The sequence below is a fragment of the Apodemus sylvaticus genome, chromosome 5, assembly GCF_947179515.1.
Source record: "Apodemus sylvaticus chromosome 5, mApoSyl1.1, whole genome shotgun sequence".
Classification (NCBI taxonomy): Eukaryota; Metazoa; Chordata; class Mammalia; order Rodentia; family Muridae; genus Apodemus; species Apodemus sylvaticus.
Genome location: NC_067476.1, coordinates 3,722,451 through 3,748,534, shown reverse-complemented (window position 1 = coordinate 3,748,534; position 26,084 = coordinate 3,722,451). Strand labels below are relative to the sequence as shown.

Below are 26,084 nucleotides of genomic sequence, written 5' to 3'. Positions count from 1 at the left end.
AGGGCTACTTGGGTTATCTCACCTGAGTTTTCTCCTCCAGGTTCGACTACGGGGAACGATTTTGGGAAGTCAAGGGCAAACTCTTCAGTTGCCGGTGTGGGTCTCCCAAGTGTCGGCATTCGAGTGCAGCCCTGGCCCAGCGGCAAGCCAGTGCAGCCCAGGAGGCTCAGGAGAATGGCCTTCCCGATACCAGCTCTGCAGCCGCTGCTGACCCCCTATGAATTCCAGTGCGGCCAGTGGGACTGTTCAAATCAGATTCTGGTAACTGCAATTTAGAGAGGAAGAAACTCTGCACATGTCCAAGAGGAGCTGGAGGTGTGGACACCTCCCAGGAATGTTCTGGGCCTGAGGCAGTCATTTCTGCTGGCCCAGTGCTCAGGCCAGAGCATGCCTCTGGGCCTGCACCTCAGAGACCTGGGACTCCATGTTGCATAACTTGTGAGTTACTGGTGGTGACTCTGCTGCAGCGCTTCCCACGTCTCCCTCTGATCTCCGAGGCCCTTGCTCCACTGCCAGTTTTGTTTGTATACTGTCTGGTCACGCTCCTGTATGGCACTCACCAAGGCCACCGTCACCTACAAGCTGCTCCATTAGACCTGCTGCCCACAGCCTGTGTTGCTGGCACAGCTCCCATGTGCCCCTGGAGGACACTAGCTCTCTCACAGACTCGGAGAGTTTGGCTGACCCACCACTCATTTTGATGAAATGTGGGTTTGCCTTTTAAAGAAACCCTATATCTAGCCCTATATATCAAGCCTCTTACTGGTGTTTCTTTGCGAGGAAGCAGGTTGGTGTGTACAGGCAGACCCTGTACTGGCTCCAGCCAGTTCCGTTGACGCAGACACCTTTTGTTGATTTGTAAGCCACACGCTATGATGATGAATAAACTCGTTTTGTTTTTTACCATTACAGAACATTAGAACATCAGAGAATAAAAACACAAAACACAGACAACGGTGCTGAATCTGGTGTGGTCTCTACTCACCACATGAAAATAAACTATCAACTGTAAAAAAAGAACAAAATGATTTTAGAATAAAGTGCAGGAAAAACTTTTTTAAAATGTTAGTCTTGTAGTTGAATAAATTTGCCATCACCCTGTGTGGTGGCCTGGCAGGCCGTGTACTTTTTTTGGCGCATACCTTTCTAAATACTGTAATTAGTGCGGCCACAGTGGGGTTTCTTGGTGTGACTCTTCTAAAACATTCATAATGCAGTCATGTTTATTTTTTTCTGTTAAAATGTTTTTTGACAGTTTTAAGAGCAGTCTTTTGGCTCAGACCATTTCTTGTTCTGTTTTCAATGAAATCAATAAAAAAAAAAAGTACTTTATATGGAGTTTTCATTATGATACATTCTTTCCCCTGGTTTCTGCAAATCCCTAGCCCTTCCACTCAGGAGGTACATGGGTTTCTGCAAGCCTTGCCAGGCCCATTGCCACGCCCAAGCCTGGGGGCTGCCTGCTTGCTTGCTTGTCCGAGGTTGAGAGCCATTCTGAAGGAGCAGGTGAGTCCCATATTCGTATGTGAAAGTCTTCACTGGGAAGCAGTGAGGGTAGACAGGGCCAGCTCTTTCCTCCCTGCTGACAAGTGATGTCTGCGGTCGTCCTTCTGTAGGGACCCCAGACAAAGCAGCACCTCTGTGCTCCGTGGGTCTGGCCGTGCTCACTACAGGAGAGCTTGTAAGCTCAATTAAAAATTGATCAAAGGCTTGATTTCTCAGTGCATGGAGTTCACTTGGTTAGGCCATTTCTAGAAGGCCTCTTTTCTCCCTTCACAGAGAGTCAAGCAGCTGCCTGGGCTGGTAGACTGTTGGTCTGTGGTTCTGCCACCACTGCTGCAGCCATCACTGCTGCAGCCACCACTGCTGCAGCCATCACTGCTGCAGCCTGCAGCTGTAGGGTGGCTCTGAGCAGGAGGGGTGCTGGCAGACCAGAGGAGGATGCCATGCAGGTAAATAGAAGCTGAAGCCCACAGCAGCTCCTCTCCATAGACTTCCTGCCCTGCCTCCTCTGTACACGTCTCTCTCAGGGCAGAGGTGTCCATGTTAATATCAGACTTGTGTGTGCTGCGTGTGTGCTGTGCTCCAGGCAGCGTCAATGCCTAAGCTTTGCTGATGACTATGGGCCTATTCCCCAGTTCCACTAATAAAACTGTGCTGCACAGAATTTTGTTCATTGTCTTTCTTTCTAGTTCTGTTCTTGGGAAAGGGTATCTCAGGGTTTCTGTTGCTGCGAAGAGACATCATGGTCATAGCAGCTCTTAGATGGGAAAACATTTCATTGGGCTGGCTTACAGGTTTAGAGATTTAGTCCGTATTGTCATGGCAAGAAATAGGTAGGTGTGCAGGCAGACACAGTGCTGAGTACGTAGCCAGAAGTTCTACATCTGGATTGGCAGGCAGGAAGAGAGGAGGACACATTCTGGATTGAACATTTTGAAACCTTAAAGCCCACCCCAAGGGACACACTTCTAACAAGGTCACACCTGCTCCCAACAAGGTCAGAATTCTGAGTCCTTTCCATTAATGCCACGCCCTGTGAGCCTAAGGGGGTCCTTCATTCAAGCCACCATAGATGGATAAGAGGATATCTGTTGTTCTGTAGTACCCGCAGGCTGCCAAACGAAGGCCACCGAGATCTCTAGGCTGGTACAGAAGCCCTACTAACTACCCAGAATGCATCTGGAGTTTAGAATTTCTCCTAGGTGGTGAGCACCTCCACACACCCTTCAGTGGGTGTGTATGTGTGCGCGTGTGTGCGTGCGTGTGCATGTAGCATCCTTCCTACACATGGTATCCTCACAACTTGGATGGCCCTGAGAATCTGGACTGCAGTTCTGTATTTCCTAGTAAATGCAGTTGACTTTGGATCTCTATATACCTTTCAGTGAACAGTGACTTTGGAGTGTTACCAAACTGTAAAGTGAATTTGGTATACTCCAACATTCTCCTTTTCACTGTCTACGGGAAAACACTGTAGTGTGCTGTTTTGAACTTCTTTGGTTATTGATGACGTCGATCTTTGTTACCAAGTTGGCACCCCCCCCCCCCCATGAACTTCCTCTACAGTAACCCACTCTGCTCTCTCTATCTTGCTGATTTTTTTTTATGAGCTTTGTATATGCTACAGTTATATACACATGCTGAATTTAAATTTTTCTGTGGCTGGTCTGGGATGACTATTTGAAGTAGACTGGCTAACCCGTGTAGTATGTAAATACACGCTGTCTTTTGACTTCTGGTTGTATAATCTGTTTAGAAAGAACTCCAGGGCCAGTCATAGGGGCATACAACTTCAATCCCAGCACCTGGAAGACAGAGACAGGTGAATCCATGTAAATTTGAGAGCAGCTTGGCTGCCCAGGGCTTCATAGTGAGATCATGTCAGAGAGGGAGGAGGAGAGCCAGAGAGAGGCTGGAGCCGAGGCCGGGCACCAGGTGCTCTCTCACTGCAGTCCTGGTTTTTGTCTTTGGAGGGTAAGCTGTTCAGCTGGTTCTTCATTCGCTTTCCCCACCGGCTGTCTTCTCACAGGGACGATGGGCATGCTCTTCCACAGAAGCATCTTCAGCAGCAGCAGTTCTGGCACTTTTTTTGTTTTTTTTTAAGGTTTGCTCTTAGATAGGTCAGTGTATGGTGTGTAGTAACTCTAAATTGACCAGGCGTGGTTTAGAGATTTTAAACCATGGGTCTTGTTATCTGGCTACACAGTCTGGCATGTGTGGTTGCTGAGGAATCTTACTATCCCCTCAGTCAGTGCCCTGGCGTCTTCCAGGCCGCTGTCTCCAGTGTTGACTCCTTCCATCACAAGTTTTTTGTCTGTTCTAGACTGCATAGCCGTCAGCAGTGGCTGCGAAGGCCACCTCGCTTTGGTCTGGGCTGTCTGCTTTAGTCAGTAGAGCTTTGGTCTGGGCTGTCTGCTTTAGTCAGTAGAGCGTCACTGTGTTGACCTTTTCACTCACACCTCCCCCACCCCTGGGAAGAATTTTGTACTGGGAGAACAGTGTAACTATTACACTGTGTGTTTAAGTCTTTCCTAGTTTCAGCTGCGATCAGTCATTAAAGCATTCGTGTGCAGGTGCTTGTGCTGGTCTGGGATGACTTTGGAAGTAGACTGGTTGGCCCGTGTAGTGTGTAAGTACACACTGCTATGGCTGCTCTATCTCATGTGTGTGCTAGTTGGGAGCACATGACCATCCCCCTCCACCCCCCACCCCCCACCCCCCGCGCGCCCATGCTATGGCCCAAACTGACCACTGAACTTCAGCACCAGATCTACAGAAGAGCACTTGCCACCCGCATGCTCAGCTACCCTGTCCTCAGGGATCAAGGTGCTTTCCGTACCCCCCTCCCCTGCCTCTCCCTCTGTCTTGTGTCCCCCATTCTTTGTTTTTGGTTTTTTTTTTTTTCAGAAGGAAGTAGAACATTCCTTTTCTATATTCTTCGAAAGCTCATTGTGGCCTTGCTGTGGTGTCATGTGTTAGAGTTTGACCTCTCTCCTCGTGAGGTATTAGGGTAGAAATTCATTCCAAATGTGGCGTGCAAAAGGGGACCTTTGTTAGGGGTTTAAGATGGAACTAGGGCATCAAAGTGACGCCATTGCGCAGTCGTGTTTCTGTGTAGCCAGGAGAGAAAACAATCCTCTAGCTCTCTGTTGTCAAGGTCCTTCAGGCCCCTGGCTAGCACCAGGTGTGCTGGGACCTTAGACCAGGACTGGAACCCACAAGAAGCTTTTTGTTTTTGTTAGGTTGTCTCAAGCTCTACATTTTACTAAAGTATTGAAAATCAGGCTATACAAATATTGTACATGGACCAGTCAGGATAGTATAGGCCTTTAGTCACAGCACTTGGGAGGCAAATCTCTTTGATTTTAAGGCTAGCCTGGATTACATTGAATTCTAGGACAGCAAAGACACAAAACAAGACACAAATATTATAGTTTTAGATTTTGTTTTGAGTACAATTCATTTTCTGTTATTTTTTGTGAGTGGGCCAACATAGATATTGAACAGATTTTGAGCAGAGACACCTAGCAGGTCCAACTTCATTTTTCAACTAGAAACTTCTTTTCCCTGAGTTGTCCAGTAGGAGAAAACTGTGGGAAACAGGAGCACCAAGATTCTGATGTTAAGGAAAGCAGTGACAGAAGACTCACAACCCCGCCCACTCAGCCCAGCAAAGAGTCCAGACCTCTAGAGGAGAAGTCCCAAGCGTAGCATCTGCCACTGAGCTGCTAACCCTTCTCACCCCCAAGGCCCACTTCCTTGTTTCAAAGTGCTTGCTTTCATAATACTTTTAAAAATCTGGAAACCGCAGTCGGGTGCCGTCTGGGTCTAGAACCATGCCTTTAGCAGGGCAGTCGGGTACCCTCTGGGTCTAGAACATGCCTGTAGCAGGGTAGCCAGATGCCCTCTGGGTCTAGAACCATGCCTGTAGCAGGGCAGCTGGGTGCCCTCTGGGTCTAGAACATGCCTGTAGCAGGGCAGCCGGGTGCCCTCTAGGTCTAGAACATGCCTGTAGCAGGGTAGCCAGATGCCCTCTGGGTCTAGAACCATGCCTGTAGCAGGGTAGCTGGGTACCCTCTAGGTCTAGAACATGCCTGTATCAGGGCAGCCGGGTGCCCTCTGGGTCTAGAACCATGCCTGTAGCAGGGCAGCCGGGAGCCCTCTGGGTCTAGAACCATACCTGTAGCAGGGCAGCCGGGAGCCCTCTGGGTCTAGAACCATGCCTGTAGCAGGGCAGCCGGGAGCCCTCTGGGTCTAGAACCATGCCTGTAGCAGGGCAGCCGGGTGCCCTCTGGGTCTAGAACCATGCCTGTAGCAGGGCAGCCGGGTGCCCTCTGGGTCTAGAACATGCCTGTAGCAGGGCTGCCGGGTGCCCTCTGGGTCTAGAACCATGCATGTAGCAGGGCAGCATTGGTGCTTTGGAGAGCCCCAAGCAGCCCATGCTTATTCCTAAACTATCTATCTTTTTCTCTGCCTTGTCTTTTTTTTTTTTAACATTTATTTATATTTATTATATGTAAGTACACTAGCTGTCTTCAGACACACCAGAAGAGGGCATCAGATCTCATTACGGATGGTTGTGAGCCACCATGTGGTTGCTGGGATTTGAACTCAGGACCTTCGGAAGAGCAGTCAGTGCTCTCAACTGCTGAGCCATCTCTCCAGCCCCCTTGTTGTCTTTCTATACACAAATATTATAGTCTTATTACTATAATTTTAAATGACAAAATTACATATAACATGTCAACTTCTAGAAACAAAAACAAAACACTGATAAGATTTTGTTGACCTTTAAATCAACTTCAGTGGAATCTCTTCTACATGATATGAAATGTTAATTATCTCTTTAGTTTTGACCACTACAAGGACATTAATATATATATATGTTATATAATATATATAAGTTTTATTATAGTTTTACATTTTTATATTTAGAATTTTTGTGGAAAATGTAAGATGTGTCTAAGTGGATTTTTTTTTTTATTCCATATGGAAATATAAAGAAGCCTTCATTCCCTCGAGACAAAGCACTGTGGACCAAAGGGAAGGGCCACCAAATCCAGGTTAGAGAACGACTCAGTGAAACTCTCAAGGGTTCACTGATAGTTTGTCTCTTTGGGTTAGGAGAGGTAGTAGGGTCACAGAAAGTCAGCCTGGCAGAGACTCTGAAGAGAGTTAAGGTGGTGAGGCACAGCAGTGGATCACTCTCAGGTCACAGAGAAGAGAGGAAGGCTTCAGGGTGCAGTTGACAAGGATGAGTTTGCAGTCAGGTTGTCTCTGACTCTTGGCAGGTGGGAAGAATATGCCCCACCCTTGCCTTAATGTGTGTCCATCACCTGGGATGTTGCATTTGTAGCCCACAAAAGCCTGGGGTCCTTTATAAACTTCTGCAGTAGTTCGAATGAGAACGGCCCCACAGGGTGATCTACTTGGATGCTTAGTCTCCAGTTGGTGGAAATGTTGGGGAAGGATTAGGAGGTGTGAACTTGTTGAGGAGGTGTGCCATGGGGTGGGCCCACACCATTCTCACTTGGCTTACGCTCCTCCTCTGCTCTGTGTTTATGGATCAGACGGAAGCTCTCAGCTCCTGCTCCTGCTCCAGCCCCAGCCTGCCTGCTGCTGCCGTGCTCCCCACCAGGATGGCCATGCCCTCACCCTCTGAAACTAGAAAGTAAGCCCCAAAAAATGTTCCCATCTATACGTTGCCTTGGTCCTGGTGATTTGTCACAGCAATAGGACAACAACTCAGACAGAACTTGGTACCAGGGACTGGGATCCTGCTGTGGCAGGCCTGGCCATACTGTTTATTGGGAAATTGGGGACGACGTTGGGACCTTGTTCCAGGAAAGTTGTTGAACAGCATGAGCAGGGACAAGGAGCCATCCCGAGGAGTATCCTTCCAACAAGGCCAAACTTTCTACTCCTTGGGAGACAGGAGTGCTGATAGCTGTGTGGGCTGTGAAGCCCAGCTCGAGTGGTGTCCAAGGAGGACAGTATTAGCAAGAGGCTGACGCCACTCTTCTAGGACTTTGAAGAAGAATGTGGTTGGGTTCTGCTCCTGTGCAGAGAATCTGCCCCAGGCTATGGTGAAGAGTTCTGGACTCATTTCCCAGCAGAGGTGATTTCAAGACAGCCTCATACTGACCGCCGCACAGTTACTAGTGGTCACTCTCAGGCAGGTCCGCAATGAAAAATGCCAGTGGGGCAAAAAGAGATAAAACTGTACAGTGTGGGGAGAAAGAATATCAGAAAACTTATGTAGGAGCCAGGCTTGTGCTGAAAGGGATGCAGAGGGGTGGGGCAGGAAGGGGGTGGTGCGGGGACTCCACAGCCAATCCTGCAGCCTGTGAAGTGAAAGGGCCTAAGGACTTATCTGCTCTGGAAATCAAAGTTTATGCAAATGTAATCAATCCAAGGAGGGAGCCAGGTTCCAGACCAGGCAGGCAGGCTGGTAGCACTGGCCATGCGGTTCTTTCTGGCTTTAGTCAGGATGGATACTGGCATAAAGGGTTGTGGAATCTTCCTCTACAGTTAAGGAAATCTGCTGAGGCCAGGTTCCCTGATGGAGGCCCAGAGAGGCCATTAAGTAAAGTTATGAAAGTGAAGCCTGGTCTAAAGGTGCTGAGGAAGCTGGAGCCAAGGCATGTCCGCCAGGGCGAGCTACACACTGGGCGCACAGTCAGCCTGAGACAAATGTGCTGCAGTCGGCAAAGCTGGCAGGGTGGCACCATTAAGACCTTTGCCACCAGACATGGAGCTATTCTTATAGCTGCGGAGTTTGCCCTGCTGGGTCTCAGTCTTGCTCCTGTCCAGTATCTCCTCTCAGTGTCCCTTGACTCTCTTCTGGAATGGTCATCTATAGTCTTTGCCACAGTGTGTGAGGAAGTGTGGAGAGAGCAGTGAAGAATTTGACTTGAAGCCAGGCGGTGGTGGTGCAAGCCTTTAATCCCAACACTTGGGAGGCAGAGGCAGGTGGATTTCTGAGTTCAAGGCCAGCCTGGTCTACAGAGTGAGTTCCAGGATACCCAGGACTACACAGTGAAACCCTGTCTGGAAAAACCAAAAAAAAAAAAAAAAAAAAAAAAAGAGTTTGGTTTGACTTGAGTTTAGACTTTGAAATTGTGCCTACACTGAAAGACTATGGGGACTTTAGAAGTTGGACTGTGTGCGTGTTTTTGTTTTTTGTTTGGTTTTGTTTTTGCATTATGATGTGGCAGCAAGCCTATAGTGACCAGGGAGTGGAACATAGTTTGAATGAGAATTATCCCCATAAACTCGTATGTTTGCGAATGTGGTCCCATGGGTAGGAAGCTTGGCAGGCTGCAGGAGGTGTGTCACTCAGGGCTGAGTCTGAGGGCTCAGAAGCCCACACACATGTTCCCAGTTAGCACTCTCTCCCTGCCTCATGCGTGTGGGTCAGGATGGGACGTTTCAGTGGCATGCCTGCCTGTTGTCACTCTCCCGGCCATGATGGTCATGATCTCACTCTGAACAGGTAGGTCCCAACAACCTTTTAGTTTTATAAGTTTCCTTAGTCATGTGTATTATCACCGCAGGAGAAAAGAAACTGAGATGATTTCCTTTGGGGAACTGCGGTTCAGGCGCTGCAGAAGCCACTGTGAGGTGCCTGCCCTTTCTTTTCTCTTTGCTTTGCTTTTCTTTTTAAACAGCAGCTGTGAGGGAGAGAGAGAAGCTGCTACAGGTAGGCATGGTGTGAGCAGCTCCCACCTACCAGTAAGCTTTCCAGAATAACTTAATCATTGGAAAGTCTCAGCCCGACACGAGTGCCTTGTGACAAGTCCAGCACGGAAGAGTCCCTAACCCCAGTGGACGCTTACCTCCTATCAACACTGACCCCTAAGGCCGTGTGCGGCCAGGTCAGGCGAACGGTGGCCCTTCACAATGGTGGTGTCACCACCACCATCACCCTTGTTGCTGCTATTTTTACTCATTTTCTTGTAGTGATTTTGGGCCAAACCTATAAATATATAGGTCACCACATCTTACTGTGTACAGAGGTCACCACATCCTGCCAGCTTCGTGGTGACAATGGCTGCGCTGTGCTTGAAGGGGACAGCCACACTCGGATGTTCAATTGGACCTGCTTTTTTGTCTAAGATCAATTGTTGTATTATGGGTCCAATTCTAATTTGGGGCTTTCTGTTGTGTCTTGGTAATCAATATATCGGCATTGTACAGTATCTGATCACTGTCCTTTGTAAGGGAGTCTGTATGTGTGTGTCTACACAGTGTTTGTGCATGCGCAGTGAGGACACGGAAGTCTAAGGACAACTTTCAGGAATTCAGTCTTGCCTCAACTCTGGTGTAGAAGGTTGTCTGGTTGTTTCTGTCACTCCAGGCTGGCTGGTGCGTGAGCTTCCAGGTCATTCTGGAAATGAGCCTCTGCTCATTTTGCCACAGGACTGCTGGCATTACAGGTACAGGCCTGTGTCCAACTCTTGCTGTATGTCTTCCTGGCCCCTGTAGGAAGTCATCGGACAAGCAGCACCAGAGACCTGACTTCGTTTGCTTCACGTTGTGTGGACTGAGTTTCCATGTTTACCCTGGAATCTGTTGATCATGAGATAACTTTCCAGAAGTTTTGGTTGCATTCTATTGACTCTGCCATCTTATCCACATTCAGCCCTGCTCACTTCTCCCTCCCCTTCCCCTCTTCCCCTCCCTCCCTCCCTCCCTCCCTCTCTGAGACTCCCTTTGATCTTCCTTGAACTTTTTTTTTTTTTTTTTTTTTTTTTTTTTTTTTTTTTTTAGCAGTTTTATAGCTTATCCTCTTCAGAGCATTACAGCTTTTCCTTTCCCAGGTAGATACTAAACAAACTTTGCTAGATCTGTAGTCTGCTTGAATTTTAGTGATATTATATATGGTGGTGTTTTCTTCTGTTGTGGGAGGAATAACAGCTTGAGTTCTTTTAGAGCCCTCCAGGCAGCTGCTGGGCCCTGAACCCTGGACCTCTGCAAGAACTCTAAGTGCTGAGCCATCTCTCCAGCCACATGAAGGTTGGGTTTTGTTTAAATACTTTTCTGTACTTTAAATAAATTGTAAGACTTGCTTCATTTTTATGTGTGTGAGTGTCTTGCTTGCATACGTGCACCATGCGTGTGCCTAGTTCCCAAGAAGGGCAGAAGGGAGCATTAGGTCCCCTGGAGTACTGAAGTTACAGATGGTTGCGAAGCATTGTATGGATGCCGGGAACTGAACCTGGGTCCCCTACAAAGCCACACATGCTTTTAACCCCTGGGCCATCTCTCCAGCCCCATACTTTCCTATTTAAATTCACACAGCATGATATTTCTTTCTTTGCTGATTAATAAGATGAATTACATTCATTCATATTGAATGTTGCATTTTCGTTTTGTTTTATCTGTTTGAGATTGTCTTAAATTGTAGCCTATGTTGTCCTGGAACTGACTGTATAGCTCAGGCTGGCCTCAAATTTGCAATAGTTCTCAGGCCTCAACCTCCTGAGGGCTGGGATCAAGGCATGGGCCACCATGACCATCAATGATATTTAAGTGTTGAACCAGCCTAGAAATATGGATAAATCTGTATACATTAGTCGGTTCAATTTACTAGTACTTTAGTGAGGAGTTTTGCAAGTGGACTATTGGGTTTTGCTCTGTTGACCTTATAGCAGATGAGCCTTGTTCTTTGGGTGAGGTCCCAGAGACGTCGTGTTGTTACACACCATCTCTTGGATTTGGTAGTTTTGGTTTTCTTGGTTTTAATTTTATTTATTTGTATTTTAATTTAGTTGATTTATTTTGTTTTCTTACTTTATGTTTAGCATGCTTCTTTTTCTCCAGATCCAGAGATGAAGGCTTGTATTATTTATTTTAAATCTTACACTATTTTTTATAAACCTTTTCTTTTTATTTTTAAAATCTTTTAAAATAAATCTTTGCTTTTGTTTGTATGTCTGGACATTTGCCTGCATTTGTCCGGTATTTGTCTACCACATACATGCAGTATCCATGGAGACCAGAAGAGGGCGTCTGACCCCCAGGAATGGAGTTCGTTGCCAGGTGGGTGCTCAGACCCAAGCAGCTGTCCCTCTGCAAAGGCAGCAGGCGCTCTCAAGCACAAATGACCCCTCCTACCTCACATTTGCCCTGTGTGAGCGAACCTCTGCGTTCATCTTAAAGGTTTGTGTCCTTGTTAGGGTAGACAAACTTGGATATTAGAGTAATTTTTATTCTATAACCTTCTAGTTTTGGGGGTGGAGAGAGCTAGACTAAGAGCATTTGGATGGGGACAGCAAACTTAGGTGGCAGCCAAAAGGGGCCCAGTGTTTCCTGTTCATCTGTAACTGGACCGTAAGCTGACTCGGATACCTCAAACTAGACCACCAGACTTGTGCATTTACACACATAAACACTGGTTTTGTTTCGTTTCATAAATTCTGGTAAGTAATATTTTCAAGTTAGTTTAAAGTATTTTAAAATTCATTTTTGACTTCATTTATGACCTATATGACAGCTAGGTGGGAAGTTTTAAATTATTTATGTATTTATGTATTAATTTATGTATATATGTGTGTACATATGCCTATGGAGGGAGATCAGAGTGTGAGGTCATAGTCTGTGCTCTAACAGTACAGGCTCAGCCAGTGGTCCTTCATAAGCCAATCAAAAGAGACAAAGTAGCAGAATGATCTACTAGTGTAGCCATATTCTGAGGAGGGACAGTGAGAGCTAGTAACTTCCCTAGCCCCAAAGTCCGTCTTTGGAGTCCTGATGTAAGGTAAGTTTTAATTAGAAAGCAAGAGATGTGGTGAAAGTGAGCAGTTTGTCCAAGGGTCCTGCCCATCACTGTCTCCGCTACAACAAGCTGACAAGTTCCTCCCCTGCCTTGCTCCCAGGCCTCTCTAGTTTTCTCTTCCTCCAGAAAGAAGAGATTGTTGGGGGAAATTCTAATATCTCTGGGGTTCATCATTTTAGCAGTCTGATAGCAAAAGAGAAAATACCTTTTTAGAATAAATTCATTCCTGCAAGGCAGAGCTGTCTTAGGGTTTTACTGCTGTGAACAGACACCATGACCAAGGCAACTCTTTTTTTTTTGGTTTTTTGAGACAGGGTTTCTCTGTGTAGTCCTGGCTGTCCTGGAACTCACTCTGTACACCAGGCTGGCCTCGAACTCAGAAATCCACCTGCCTCTGCCTCCCAAGTGCTGGGATTACAGGTGTGCGCCACCACGCCCGGCTGGCAACTCTTTTTTTAAAGAAATATTTCAGTTTATTTAAATTTTTAAGTAGAGTATTGAAACCGAATTTGTAGCTAGTACCAGAAAATGGACTGAACTGTTGGTGTTTAATGAGAACAGCTTCTACACAGGATCCCAAGAGACTTACAGAAAGGGGACCAAGTCCTAGCAGTAAGCAAATAAAACTCAGGTTTCAAACAGATTATATAAAAATTGATTTATACTCCACTTCCCTTTTTTGGTTTTTTTTTTTTTTGTTTTTTGTTTCTTGTTTTTGATATTCAGGAAGTGCGGATTTAACAAAGGTAGCCATATCCTTTCTCTGTACAATGCCTATTATAATTATGCAAATAACAAAACTGTCAGTCTGTTAGCCAAAACTCCAGTGTGTAGCTCCATCCTGAAGTCACTGAATTAAGGGTTAAAGAAAGTTTAAGGAGGCGACCGCCACATTCCCGAGCGAGGATGCCACACGAACAGCAAAGATCTAACAGCAGTAGGTTCAGCCTACAACTTCAAAAGCTTAAACACTGCGTTTTTCATAGTGGAAAATGAGGGATTATTTGGCAATGCTGCTTTTTTCTAGTAAACAATGATAAGGTCAACTGAGGCAACTCTTACAAGGACAACATTTAATCGGGGATGACTTACAGTTCAGAGCTTCAGTCCATCATCATCAAGGCAGGAGCATGGCAGCATCCAGGCAGGCATGGTGCAGGGGAACAGAGTTCTCCATCTTCATCTGAAGGCTGCTAGTGAAAGACAGGCTTCCAGGCTGCTGGGATGAGGGTCTTAAAGCCCACGCCTACTACAAGAGTGCCACACCTACTCCAAGAGGGCCACACCTACTTCAACAAGGTCACACCTCCAAATGGTGCTACTCCCTGGGCCTTGCATAAAAGGTCCCACAAGATCCCACAGGGGAAGAGCTTACGGGAGTTGCTTCTCTCCATACACGGTGTGTGGGATTCGCCTCAGGGGTTCCTTCTTGGTGACAGATGCCTTTACACACTGAGCCACCTTGCTAGCCTAGCAGCATGGCTGTGTGTGTGTGTGTGTGTGTGTATGTGTGTGTGTGTGTGTGTGTGTGTGGTGTGTGTGTATGTGTGTGTGTGTGGTGTGGTATGTGTGTGTGTGTGTGTGGTGTGGTATGTGTGTGTGGTGTGTGTGTGGTGTGTGTGTGTGTGGTGTGTGTGTGTGGTGTGTGTGTTTGATGTATGTGTGTTGTGTGTGTGTGTGGTGTGGTATGTGTGTGTGTGTGCGTGTATGTGTGTGTGTGTGTGTGGTGTGGTATGTATGTGTGGTGTGTGTGTGGTGTGGTATGTGTGTGTGGTGTGTGTGTGGTGTGTGTGTGTGATGTATGTGTGTTGTGTGTGTGTGTGGTGTGGTATGTATGTGTTGTGTGGTGCGTGTATGTGTGTGTGTGGGGGGGTGTGGTATGTGTACGTGTGTGTGTGGTGTGGTATGTGTGTGTGTTGTGTGTGTGATGTGTGTGTGTTTTGTGTGTGTGGTATGTGTGTGTGTTGTGTGTGTGATGTGTGTGTTTTGTGTGTGTGTGTGTTGTGTGTGGTATGTGTGTGTGGTGTGTGTGTGTGTGGTGTGTGTGGTATGTGTGTGTGGTTTGTGTGTGATGTGTGTGTGTGTTGTATGTGGTGTGTGTGTGTGTGGTGTGTGTGTGGTGTGTGTGTGTGTGTTGTGTGTTCTCTTTAAATATTTGGGGATGTTTCAGGTGCTTTTTTGTGGTCAAAAATATACAAAGGGCCAAAGAGATGATCACCAGGTAAAAGCACGTGCCCACAGCCTGAGTTCAGTCCCTAGAACCCAGAGAGCCTGACTCCCAAAGTGGGCTCTGAGCTTCATGCACACTCAGTCTGCCTATACTCATAGTACCATATGCATGCAACGGTAGTGGATGTCTTCAGGTTATGATTTCTATTCAACACAGGCAGCCTCTCTTTTCACAAACAACTTTTGGAGGCTGGAGAAATGGCTCAGTGCATAGAAGAACTTGTTGCTCTTGTAGAGACCTGGGTTCACTAACATCTATAACCATCTGTGACTGCAGCTGCAGGAGATCTGACACGTCTCCGCTTGACTGTCATGGGCAACAGGTATGGTGAGATACTTAAACACAGAAAATAAAATTTTAAATTCAAAGAAATGTTCATCTATAGACATTCTGTTTGTTTGGTTGTTTGTTTGTTTTGGGAAGGGCCAGTTCTTCTGATTCTGTTTAAATGTGAACCACATGTACACTTGAGTTGTCTGTTTTCTTTCTTTTTTCTTTCTTCTTTCTTTCTTTCTTTCTTTCTTTCTTTCTTTCTTTCTTTCTTTCTTTCATTCTTTCTTTCTTTTTTCTTTTTTTTGGATTTGGTTTTTTCGAGACAGGGTTTCTCTGTGTAGCCCTGGCTGTCCTGGAACTCACTCTGTAGACCAGGCTGGCCTCGAACTCAGAAATCTGTCTGCCTCTGCCTCCTAAGTGCTGGGATTACAGGCGTGTGTCACCACGCCCAGCTTGAGTTGTCTATTTTCTATCATTGCTGTTACGTGTGTGTGTGTGTGTGTGTGTGTGTGTGTGTGTGTGTAATGGTAAGGCATGTGTGTACCACAGATCATATGTGGAGGTCAGAGGACAGCTTTGTGCATCTGTTCTCTCCTGCGCCAGGGTCCAAAGCTTAAGAGGAGCGCAGCTGAGAACACACGGGAATGGTAGGAGTTTTTGGAAACTCACAGTCCGCCCCCAGTGACACAGCTCCTCATCTGCCCAAACAGTTCCACCAACTGGACCAAGAATTCAAACGTATGAGCCCACGGGGTTTTTTCTCATTCAAAGGCCACCTGGTAAGGTGGCCTGCGTCGTAGTCACTTAAGACGTGGAAGAGGGACAGTCAAGAATTCAAGGCTGGGTTTGTCTCCACGAGACCCTGTCAGATCCTGTCTCTCCTGCAAATAGAGAGAGAGCAGAGCAGTAGCGAGCACGGAGTTCCTTCTGTCTGCAGTGTGTGCAGGGTGTCCCAGCACTCTACCTGGGTTTATAAATCCCTGTGTTTTTCATGGGGACTGTCTTTAGGAGGATTGCCACCACACCAGCCCTGCCCTGAGCAGCCATCAGGAAGTTTGTAGAAGCAGGGCTGTGGTGTGCACAGGGTCTGCTGCAGGCCTGGAGTGTCAGCCACAGTGTCTCTTCCTCTCAGGAGAGTCCACAGCCTGCACCACTGTCGGAACTGTGGCTCGAGTGCTGAAAGTTCTTTAAGGCGAATTTGGAGCAACCTCTCACATCCTTTCCCTAGTTCTAGTTGAATCATTAATGCTTTTATTATTGATCTTAAAGAGCTCTTTGAATATCTAGAAAATATATTTCTTGTATTACGGATTGTTAGTATTTTAGATGTAATTATTTAGTTTCCCGATGATGTTCTTAAGAAATTTTGAGTGATTTCCCATCACTGTTCTTCAATTAAGTGAGCAGTCTTTGCCTGATGTTGGTGCCTCTCAGCCCCAGTGGAAGAGTGGACCTTGTGCGTTAGACAAACTTCTGAGCTCCCAGTGCTTCTGTGAGTGGTGGGAGGTGACAGGGCTGAGGCATCCTCTTTTTGGCCCAATTATTCCCCTTGTATTGGTGACTTTCTTGCTGTTGTGGGGCAAACACTGGTTAGAAACAACTTAGGGAGGGAAAGGGCTGATTTAAGAAGGGATAGCATGACAGCAGAGGCAGCTTAGCTGCCCCATTTCATCTAGTCAGGAGGCAGAAAGAGGCCTGTGGTGTGTGGGCAGTGGGCCTCGCCACAAGACAGAACACCGGTGAGGTCGAGTGGCTTCAGAAACCCTGGTAATTGTCACACCCGAGAATGGTTGGCGTTTAATCTACTCCCAATGAGGTTCCTGTCCTGGAAGAATCGTGACCATTAGTCCTATAGGGGCTCCCAAAACCCCTCCACATGTAGATGAGGCACCCCCAACACCTCAGACCAAGCCGATAGAAAATATCTGCTGTTAGACCCCAACCCATCCCGAAACAACTAAAGGATCCTGTCCACGGGAATAAAGTGCACAAGTTGTTTCAGCAAAGACCCTCTGAGAGTGGAGATACACACACACACACACACACATCTCAGAGATGCACGAAAATGAAAGTCTTATAGAGCTGAACCAGCTTGGGGAAGAGAATTCTCTCCCAAAGCTGCCTGGTGCTGGGCAGCGGCAGCGGAGGAAGAGGCCTGGCCGCCTTGCTCTGCACCCCGGTCCCCCGCCCTGGAGAGCTTTAGCCTCTGCGAACAGAGCCTGGTGTGCAGACCGGCAGTGGAACTCAGTACACCTTCTCCTTTTATCCTGTCCAGGACCTTAGTGTATGTGTGTGTGTGTGTGTGTGTGTGTGTGTGTTGCTGCTCACTCCTGAGTGGGTCTCCCCTCCTCACATCTTCCTAGGAGTACTCAATAGACACACTCGGCTGTGTTTCCATGGTGATTCACACCCAGTCAAGTAGTAAATGAAGGTCCGCCAGCTCGCTCCCTGCTGTCCTGAGGCTTACTCTGGCCCTGCCTCACCTGGACTAGGATGTCTCGCAGCGTCTACATTGCGTCCTATCAGCTGTGGCTCCTTCCTTCTTCCTCCCTCCATTGTCTCATTTCTCTGCTCTTCCAGGTCAGTGTTGTTATAAACTTGTCAATTGCCCACCCCCATCTGAAATCCCATTTCAGTATCTAGGAGAGACATCTAATAGACCCGTGGGTATGAGGCTTGGGACTTGGACAGAGCTATGGGCTTGGAGACAGAAAGCACTACGCAGTAGGTTTCACTTGGAAACAGTGGGGTGGTGACAACGGCGGTCGGTGACATCAGCCAGTCTGTAGGCCCATCCTCCACCGAGGGACTTGTCTGACCCAAATGTCAGTGGCCGCGTAAACTAATTGGACTCAGACTCTGGATGCTGTAAGCTGGAGCATGCTTGGGAGACAGTGGCGAGGTTTCAAGGAAGATCATGCTATGTGGCCCAGTGTTCTAGAGAGACAGCAGCCATGAGTTCTACAAAGACACGAGGGAGGAAGCTGTCAGCCGTGGTTCACACAAACCTGTTGGAGAGCACAGATCTGAAAGTGGCAGGGAGGGGCTGTGGTTAGTGTTGTGCTCTCTGAAGGCTCAAGAAGGACATAGAGCCCATTGCTGGTGCTGCTGCAGCTCCTGGTACCAGTGTGTGTGTGTGTGTGTGTGTGTGTGTCCACAGAGAGAAGCAGCAAGTCTGAACTTGTGTGGCTAGTAGTCTTTGGCTCTTCCTTCCCGTAGAGTGTGGCACAGGAGAGGAAGCACTGCAGTGCAGACTGGCTCATTCTCAGGGCGTCTGTGCAAAGAAGAAACAGAAGTCAGAGCAGGGACAGAGGCAACCGCAGAACCCAACGTATGCACGCCGTAATGGAGAAGCAGGGATAAACAGGTTTCTCTGAGACCTGAGCCAGCATGGCCCAGGCTAGGCCTTCAGAGGCATGTGGTAGACATCTGTGGATACATTTTTATTTGAACTGTGTTTGGGTCTATTAATTTTGATCAATTCAGTTTTATTAATAGATAAAACCTGTGCCCTTGGATAGATAGCTGGGCCCCATAAGACACTGTCACAAGCTACAACATTGTGCACTGTGCATCAGCAGGATTTATTTATTATTTTTTAATGCTTTATTTATTTTATGTTTATGAGTACACTGCAGCTGTCTTCAGATACAACAGAAGAGGGCACCAGATTCTGTTAGAGATGGTTATGAGCCACCATGTGGTTGCTGGGAATTGAACTCAGGACCTCTGGAAGAGCAGTCAGTGCTCTTAACCGCTGAGCCATCTCTCCAGCCCCATCGGCAGGATTATGACCATCTTCAGCAGTTGTCATTTAATTGCTTAGTTCTTACTGAGGAACCACAGACCAATACCCTCATATTTATCTGGACAAGAAGTGTGGAGGACAGCGTGAACACACCTGTCATACCAGATCTCCTTCCTTGGCTGGCTGCTTCTTTCAATGATAGGTCCCAAGCCTGAAAACTGAGGAAGGCTTCAACTCTGTACCTCCGGGTTCTGTTGCGTGTATGCAGCACCTTGATCCCAGATCCCTTCCACACAGTTCTGGCTTTCACAGGCCAGTGTAGCCTGGTTTCTTCCACTCGGCGGTAGGAGCTGCCGTGGGGCACACTGATGTCATGCTGAGCCGTCAGCTACGGAAACAACCCTGTCTCAGCATCTGTGCAGGTCGTTCAGAACACGGGAGCCAACCAGGAGCACCTTTGTGGATCTTCATTTCCCTTTGCCTGTTGCTCTTCAAAGGCCTCATTTGCCACAACTTCCCCTCCCGGGGAGTCTTTTAAGATCACCATTCATGAAGATCCATTTATGTCACGGACACCAATTCCCAACAACTGGGAAATCCAGTTCCAAGTCTTCTCCTGATATCACGTGCATAAGTTCAAGTCTTCGAGATACAGAGTTAGGTATGTTTGGGCTAGATCAAGTCTCGCGATGAGTGAGTGATGACTGTACAGTATTACTGAAGATTCTAGAGTTAAACCTGGGTACAAACAGGCAAGCAGCCTGGAATGTTGTAGTTCCAACTTCAGTGGGGATGAGAGACGGACGGTAGGGGGCGCTCTGGAGCAGGCAGGCGGGTGTCCGTGTCACTGTGGGATGGAGCCAGATGCAGAGCGTATTGCTGGCCCGTGGTTTCAGGTCAGCGCTTGAAGGCAGGATGCCCTACATGGATTCCCTGCCTTTCTCTCTTCTCTTCTTCTTTAAAAACAATTGAGCAAAGGTAAGACGGTAAGATTGGAAACTTGGTTGGTAAAGTATTTGTCTCAGAGGATGAAGATCTGAGTGGTCCCTAGAACCCACTCGTAAAAAACCAGGTATGATGGTACATTCTTATAATTTCAGTTCTGGGAGCTGCGGACAGGCAGAGCCTGAGGCTTGTGAGCTATTCTATACTGGTTGTGAGCTCCAGGCTAAGGAGTCCTGTGTCAGAAAACGAGGTAGAAAGTAGCTGTGGTGGACACCTGGCCCCCACTTGAACACATATACATGTGCACATACATGTGTATGTCTACTTGAACATACACGAACACATACATATAAAAACTGTTCACAAAGGAACAAAGGCCTCTACTAGGAACTGGGCTAGAAGCTTAGTTATACTCTGGGGAAAAGATGTGGCTGCTTTCTTCCTAGGTCCTGAAAATTTTACCACACTGAATTAAAAGATAACGGTCTTAGGAGTTTGCGGCTACAGGAAGTGTGAAGGCAGGTTAGCGTTCAGTCTGCGACACAGCTTCTGCTGGTGCCTCCGATCACAGTAAGAAAGAGCAGCAAGAGAGGAGGGCAAAGAAAGGAGCGCGAGCAGTGACAGAGCTTCAGAAGAGGCGTAGTCGAGGAAGCAGCTGTGAGGTTAAGGTGACACATGTGTTGGAGAGAACATCTGAGCTCTACTCTGGAATAACGGGAAAGGTACACAATCACACCACCAAGGGCTCCGGCTTGATTTGAAAGGGGAGAACCTCAGCTGAGGATGCCATCTCTCAAGGGGCTCCTCCTCAATATCCTAGGGAAATGTCCTCTCAGGTGAGCCTCAGAGACACAGACAGGCTGTAGTCCGGGAGCTAGGCCACATCGCAGACTGGCAGCAGAATTTGGCAGTGTTGTCTACATGCTAGTAATTTTGCAGGCAAGAGAGATGAAGGATTGAGGGAGTCACGGAGACCCATGCACAGTTTCCAGAAAGATTCTGAGGAGAAACCATGTGTGCTGGGGTCAGACTTCCTACAGGGAGAGCTCGAGAAGTCACTGAATGAGGCGGCCTAAGGCAAAGTCTAAGCTGAAGAGGAGGCTTACATATGTTGGAGATGCCAGGACTGCGATCCTACATACAGTCTTGTGCCAAAGAAAGCTGTTGGCAAAGAGTAGAGCTGGCCTAAGAGAAAGTCTGTGTGCGTCCCAGGTGGCAGAGTTGAGAAGGAGGCTGCTGTCAGAGCAAGGAGTCCAGATGAAGCCACCACAGCTGCCAGGAAGCCACTGGACATGGGGACGCGGGCATTAATGGTCACCCCATGCAGGCTTACTCTTGCATTGGCCCGATCTTTCCTTGCTGTGCCTCCATTATCCTATTTGGCTAAAAGAATGTCTACCAGGCTGGAGAGATGGCTCAGCGGTTAAGAGCACTGACTGCTCTTCCGAAGGTCCTGAGTTCAGATCCCAGCAACCACATGGTGGCTCACAACCATCTGTAATGAGATCTGACGTCCTCTTCTGGAGTGTCTGAAGACAGCTACAGTGTGCTTACATATAGTAAATAAATAAAGACTTTTAAAAGGCCATCAGAAAAAATTACAGTCCATAAGAGTAACAAGATTGCAGTTATGAAGTAGCAATGAAATAAATTTTTGGTGGTGGGCGTGTCACCAAAAAGTGAGGAACTACATTAAAGTCTCTTCGTGGACGGCTGCTCTAACTGCATTTCCAGGAAGTTTCTGTGACATAGGTGGAACTGTCCCATGGGCTGGGCTCCTTCACTGAACAAAGGAGAAAGCAAGCTGGGCTCCAGCATCCATCTTTCCCTGCTTCCTGCCTGAGGAGACAAAGTGACCAGCTTTACCCCCAGCACCCCCCCCCCCGCCCCTGCCTCTGTTGCCATGCCAACCACTACCCACCCATGGCATGCTGGACTTCCTCAGACTTGAGCCAAAAGACATTCTTCCTTCCTTAAGGTGTTTCTTGTCAGGCATCTAGTCACAGCAGAGAAATAAGCAACCAATCCTATTATAGCACGAAAATGTAAAACATCTCAGAAAGCAACAGCACAAGTGTGGAATTTATATTAAAAAGTGACAAGAGTTTATTGAAATGCAGGAAGGATGGTCCTATCCAATGAAGACACATGGTGTTGTGACATTAGAAGCTCGGAACTGCAAAGATTTTGCCTCTGGCTGATCTATCAATTCTATGTAATTTCTATGAAAACCCTACTACCTGTATATGTTTAATTGACAGCCTGTTATAAAATCTACAAGGGGACTCACAGCTCAAGGAGAGTAGGAAGTTTCCCAAAGAAAATAGAGTGGGGGAAATTTGCCTTTCTATGAAACTTTCGGAATCCATGCTTTAGACAAATGACCCGAGAGGCAGGCAGGCCCGAATGGGAGTTGCAGCAGTTTGATGCTATAATAAAAACAAGTAGATGCCTTCACCTTCCTCAAATCAGGAAAGTGTGTTGCTGGGGTTTCAAACGAAAAGGCCAGATCACACTAATGTCAGAAGGGAGCCCCAGAGAACAAACCTATCCTCAACACTTCAAAAAGATGGCAGGGCGTTGCTGTCACAGTGGTGATTGAAAAGAACCTCTCAGGGTTCAGTACCCCAAAGCACAAAGCCAGCTGGAGAGTCTTGTGAAGTCGTTCAGGGCACAACAATGCAGAGTTGTTTGAGAGGAGAGTTCCTGACAAGGTGGGACCTATTGGGCTTCAAATGCATTTTGCATCATGAAAGGTTGGGAGCACAGAGCCTCTCGTGCCCACAGATCACTAAAAAAAATCAGGAACGTTGAGCACGCAGTGTTTTCAAAGAGAAAGAGGCCGGCCCAGTCTACGAAGTAAGTGTTAGGACAGACAGGGCTACACAGATTGACCATGTCTTGAGGGAAAAAAAAATCTAAAAAACAAAAACAAAACCCCAAACCTAAAACACTTAAGTGGTTAATGAGCACTCAACTTGGGGTGTGTCTGTGTAGGCGTTTCCAGAGATGATTGAGAGAGGGGAGAGGAACTTCCTTGAATGCGGGGAGCCTCATGGGCTGCTGTCCTGCACTGACTAAAGGGAAGGAGAAGAAAGCCAGTTCTGGCACCGTTTCCCAGCTTCCCACTTCCTAAGCTTCCTAACGGAGAGCCAGAGCTTCATATCCCACGGCCACAGCCGTAGGTCTGTCTTGCTAACATGGCTGACCGCTTCTGTATCTTCTGCTACTTCTTGTCAGGCATTTGGCCACATCAACAGGAAAGATAATTGGTTCAATATATTTAAACTACATTATAGCTTCCACATCGAAATTATGAACTTCCACATCGAAAGAATCACAAAGCAGGAGCTGGAGAGACAGCTCAGTGGTTAAGAGCATTGGACTCCAGAGGCCCCGGTTCAGTTTCCAGCGCCCATGTGGCAGCTCACCACTGTCTACAACTGACAGTCCCAGGGGAATCTGATATCTTCACATAGACAGACATGGAGACAAAACACCACTGCACATAAAAGAAACAAACAAATCACTAAAAAAAAAAAAAGAATCACAAAACTAATCACAGTAAGGGAAGATACTGTGACCATACACTTCTAGTAAAGGACTCACTTGGGAGAGAAAATCCAGTTGAGAAATGAATGGAAAATTTGAACAGCTCTTTCATAAAGAAAAAAACCACAAATGACAACAAATATGAGCAGTTGCTCAGCTTCATAAGTAATTATGGAAATGCAGATTAAAACCAAAGCTTGAAATATGGACCAGGCTGGCAAAATTATAGCCAACAGCACAGTCTCAGTGAGGGTGTGAGGGTGGCCCTGTGCCTGTGGCGGGCGGCATTAGGAGATCGGCCGCGGCTACAGAGCATGTGCTGTGTACGGCTACAATTTCATTCCTGGGCTCAGATCAACCAGGAGACAACATCAGCAAGAAATATTCCAGTACAGAAGGGAAGAATAAAGGATTGCACACAAGATGAACACATGTCCTAACAACAAATGACGCATGCTAAAGTGCAGCAGCGTGCCCATGTGCCTTCATGCAGTTCACGTACATCTCACAGAGGATAATACAGAGCACGGTCATGGCTCTGAGCAGAATTAAGGCTGCAGGAGTCAGGAGGTGGGGACCAGGTGGGAGTCAGGGCTCAGGGACTTTGCCCATAGAACCACTAGGAGTGTGTCTTACTTTTAAGGTAAATACTGGTCATATTCAAAAGAAACGATTCTTATCCCTCTGTATAGGCAGGAGAATGACACAGTCCTAGAGGGAGTGTTCATCTGAGACAGCAAAGACAATTACAAGAAGAGGGGGCTTGTGGAGGCCATGCAACAGCCGTCCCCACGGATGGGAGAAGGGGCCTGTCCTTGGACGTTATCAGACCATGGTGACAATCTCCAGGAACAAGGCAGTCAGCAACCCAGGGACTGCAGAACCTCCTGGAAGGTGTGGATGACACCAGTCTGCAGCGCGTGACTGTCAGCAGTTGGGACCTAGCTGGTATGACCCTAGGGACTTAAGCATCTTGTAGGGAAGGTAGACAGACAGACAGACACAAGGAGGGCAAAGACGCAGAGGTGCCCGAGTGGGAGAGGGTAGAAAAGGAGAGTGGAGGTCAAGTGAAGGTGAACCATACCTGGCATCATGACACAGATGTGTAGTCCTAGTCCCCAGGGAGCTGGGACGGGGGGGGGGGGGGGTTGACTGAGGTCACATAGAGCAAGAGTTTCTCAGTTTCTGCTGAGTGGGGTCAAGATCTGGGGCAGGGGGAACAGGCTCATGGAGGTAAGTCACAGTTCTCTTGGTCATGCCTTCCCAGCCTCTGTCCCATCTCCTGACATTTTTGTAGTGGGAGCTCTTGGATAACCAATTAAAACCCAGGCTTCTCAAGGCTGAGCTGCACCTGTCGTTCTGTCCTAATGTCTCTGAGAAAGAGAAACAATGAAGACAAAGCCCTTGGCCTTCCCAATCAACCTATAACCCAACCCCCACACACAGCCCGGGCTTGCTCTCTGTTCCACAAAAGCAGACGGTCCTGAGAACTGTGTCTCTTCTGCAGGCCTGGCACCACACCATCCTCCTGCCTCAGCAGCTCTCCTTTATAATGAATCAATCATCAATATACAGGCCCAATGACATCATTTATCATTAAAGAAAAACAAACAAGCAGCAATGAAAAGAATGTCTCAAACTCTGGGTAGATCCCTGAGCCTCACTGGCTAACCAATCTGATTTAAAACAACAACAACAACAACAACAACAACAAAAGAACAAAAAAAGCAATGTTCAGTGAGAGACCTTGTCCCAACAAAATACTGTGGAGAGCAAGAGACATCCAACATCAACCTCTCTTCTGTACACATGCACGTGTGCCTTTGTAGCTCTTTACAACTGCTGTATACATCTCCTCAAGCTCATATATACAGCTTAGATATATATCCCTGTATATGTAAACATATACACAAGCATACACATCTGTCTTAGGGTTTTACTGCTGTGAAGAGATACCATGACCAAGGCAACTCTTATAAGGACAACATTTAGTTGGGGCTGACTGACAGGCTCAGAGGTTCAGTCCATTGTCATTGAGGCAGGAACATGGCAGCATCCAGGCAGACATGGGACAGGAGGAGCTGAGAGTTCTACATTTTCATCTGCAGGCTTCTAGCAGAATACTGGTTCCAGGCAGCTAGGATGAGGGTCTTAAAGCCCACACCCACAGTGACACACCTACTCCAACAGGGCCACACCTCCTAATAGGTGCCTCTCCCTGGCCCAAGCCTTTACAAACCATCACAACACCCCTAAGCCTTCGACAGTCCTGTGTGCAACTCCTCATTTCACTGGTCATTTACACGCCTGCTCTGGGCACTTCCTCACCGAATAAGCTGTCTACACCCATGGTGGCCCCTTCTTCACTGAACAGGCTGTCTACACTGCTGTGAGAACTTCTTAGGAAAATTGTCTGTGGCACTGTGAAGTTATCTGTACCTGCTTTACACGTGGCACAGTGACTGGTGTCCTTTGTAACACAGACTTTATAGGGGTGACAGGTGCTATGTGTTTCTTTACATGTTTGCTCCCTTCTCTCTGGGAGGCTACGCATAAGCCCACTCTTGGCTTAGGGACTGCTCTGTGTCCTCTTGGCCCACTAGATACTTGAGTCTTGTCTGTCTCACTGAGTCCCTTGGTAATGGTGACTCTGAGGCAGGTGGACAGAGTAGAAGGTACAACCCATCAAGCTTTGTGTATGGTGTGACGACACCTCAAGAGAACAAGTGTATTGTAACCATAGGCTGCAAACAGAGGAAGGAGCTAGAGCCAGATGCAGAGAAAGGACAGATAAAGGCTGCCCGACGGGCCAGCATGTGTACGCGTGTGGGTATGTATGTATGTATGTATGTGTGTATGTATGTATGTGTATGTGTGTGTATGTGTGTCTACATGTATCTGTATGTGTGTGTGTTTGTGTGTATGTATATCTGCCTCTATGTATCTGTATGTATGTGCATGTGCATGTGTATATCTGTGTGAATGTGTGTATATGTGCATGTGTATATGTGTGTGTGTCTGTCTGTATCTGTATATCTGTCTGTATATATGTG

At 47.3% G+C, this 26,084-nt stretch overlaps 1 protein-coding gene across 8 annotated transcripts in view; it reads left to right on the top strand.

The window, feature by feature from the left end:
* The window catches only part of Ehmt1 (euchromatic histone lysine methyltransferase 1), a 123,973-nt gene extending 122,641 nt beyond the window's left edge, over window positions 1-1,332 (top strand). For all 8 annotated transcript variants that reach the window (XM_052181775.1, XM_052181779.1, XM_052181774.1 and 5 more), the window contains one exon: window positions 41-1,332. In XM_052181775.1, the coding sequence (XP_052037735.1) occupies window positions 41-221 (181 nt within the window). In that variant the 3' untranslated portion in view covers window positions 222-1,332. The remainder of the gene's footprint in view (window positions 1-40) is intronic.
* Window positions 1,333-26,084: the final 24,752 nt, after the last annotated feature.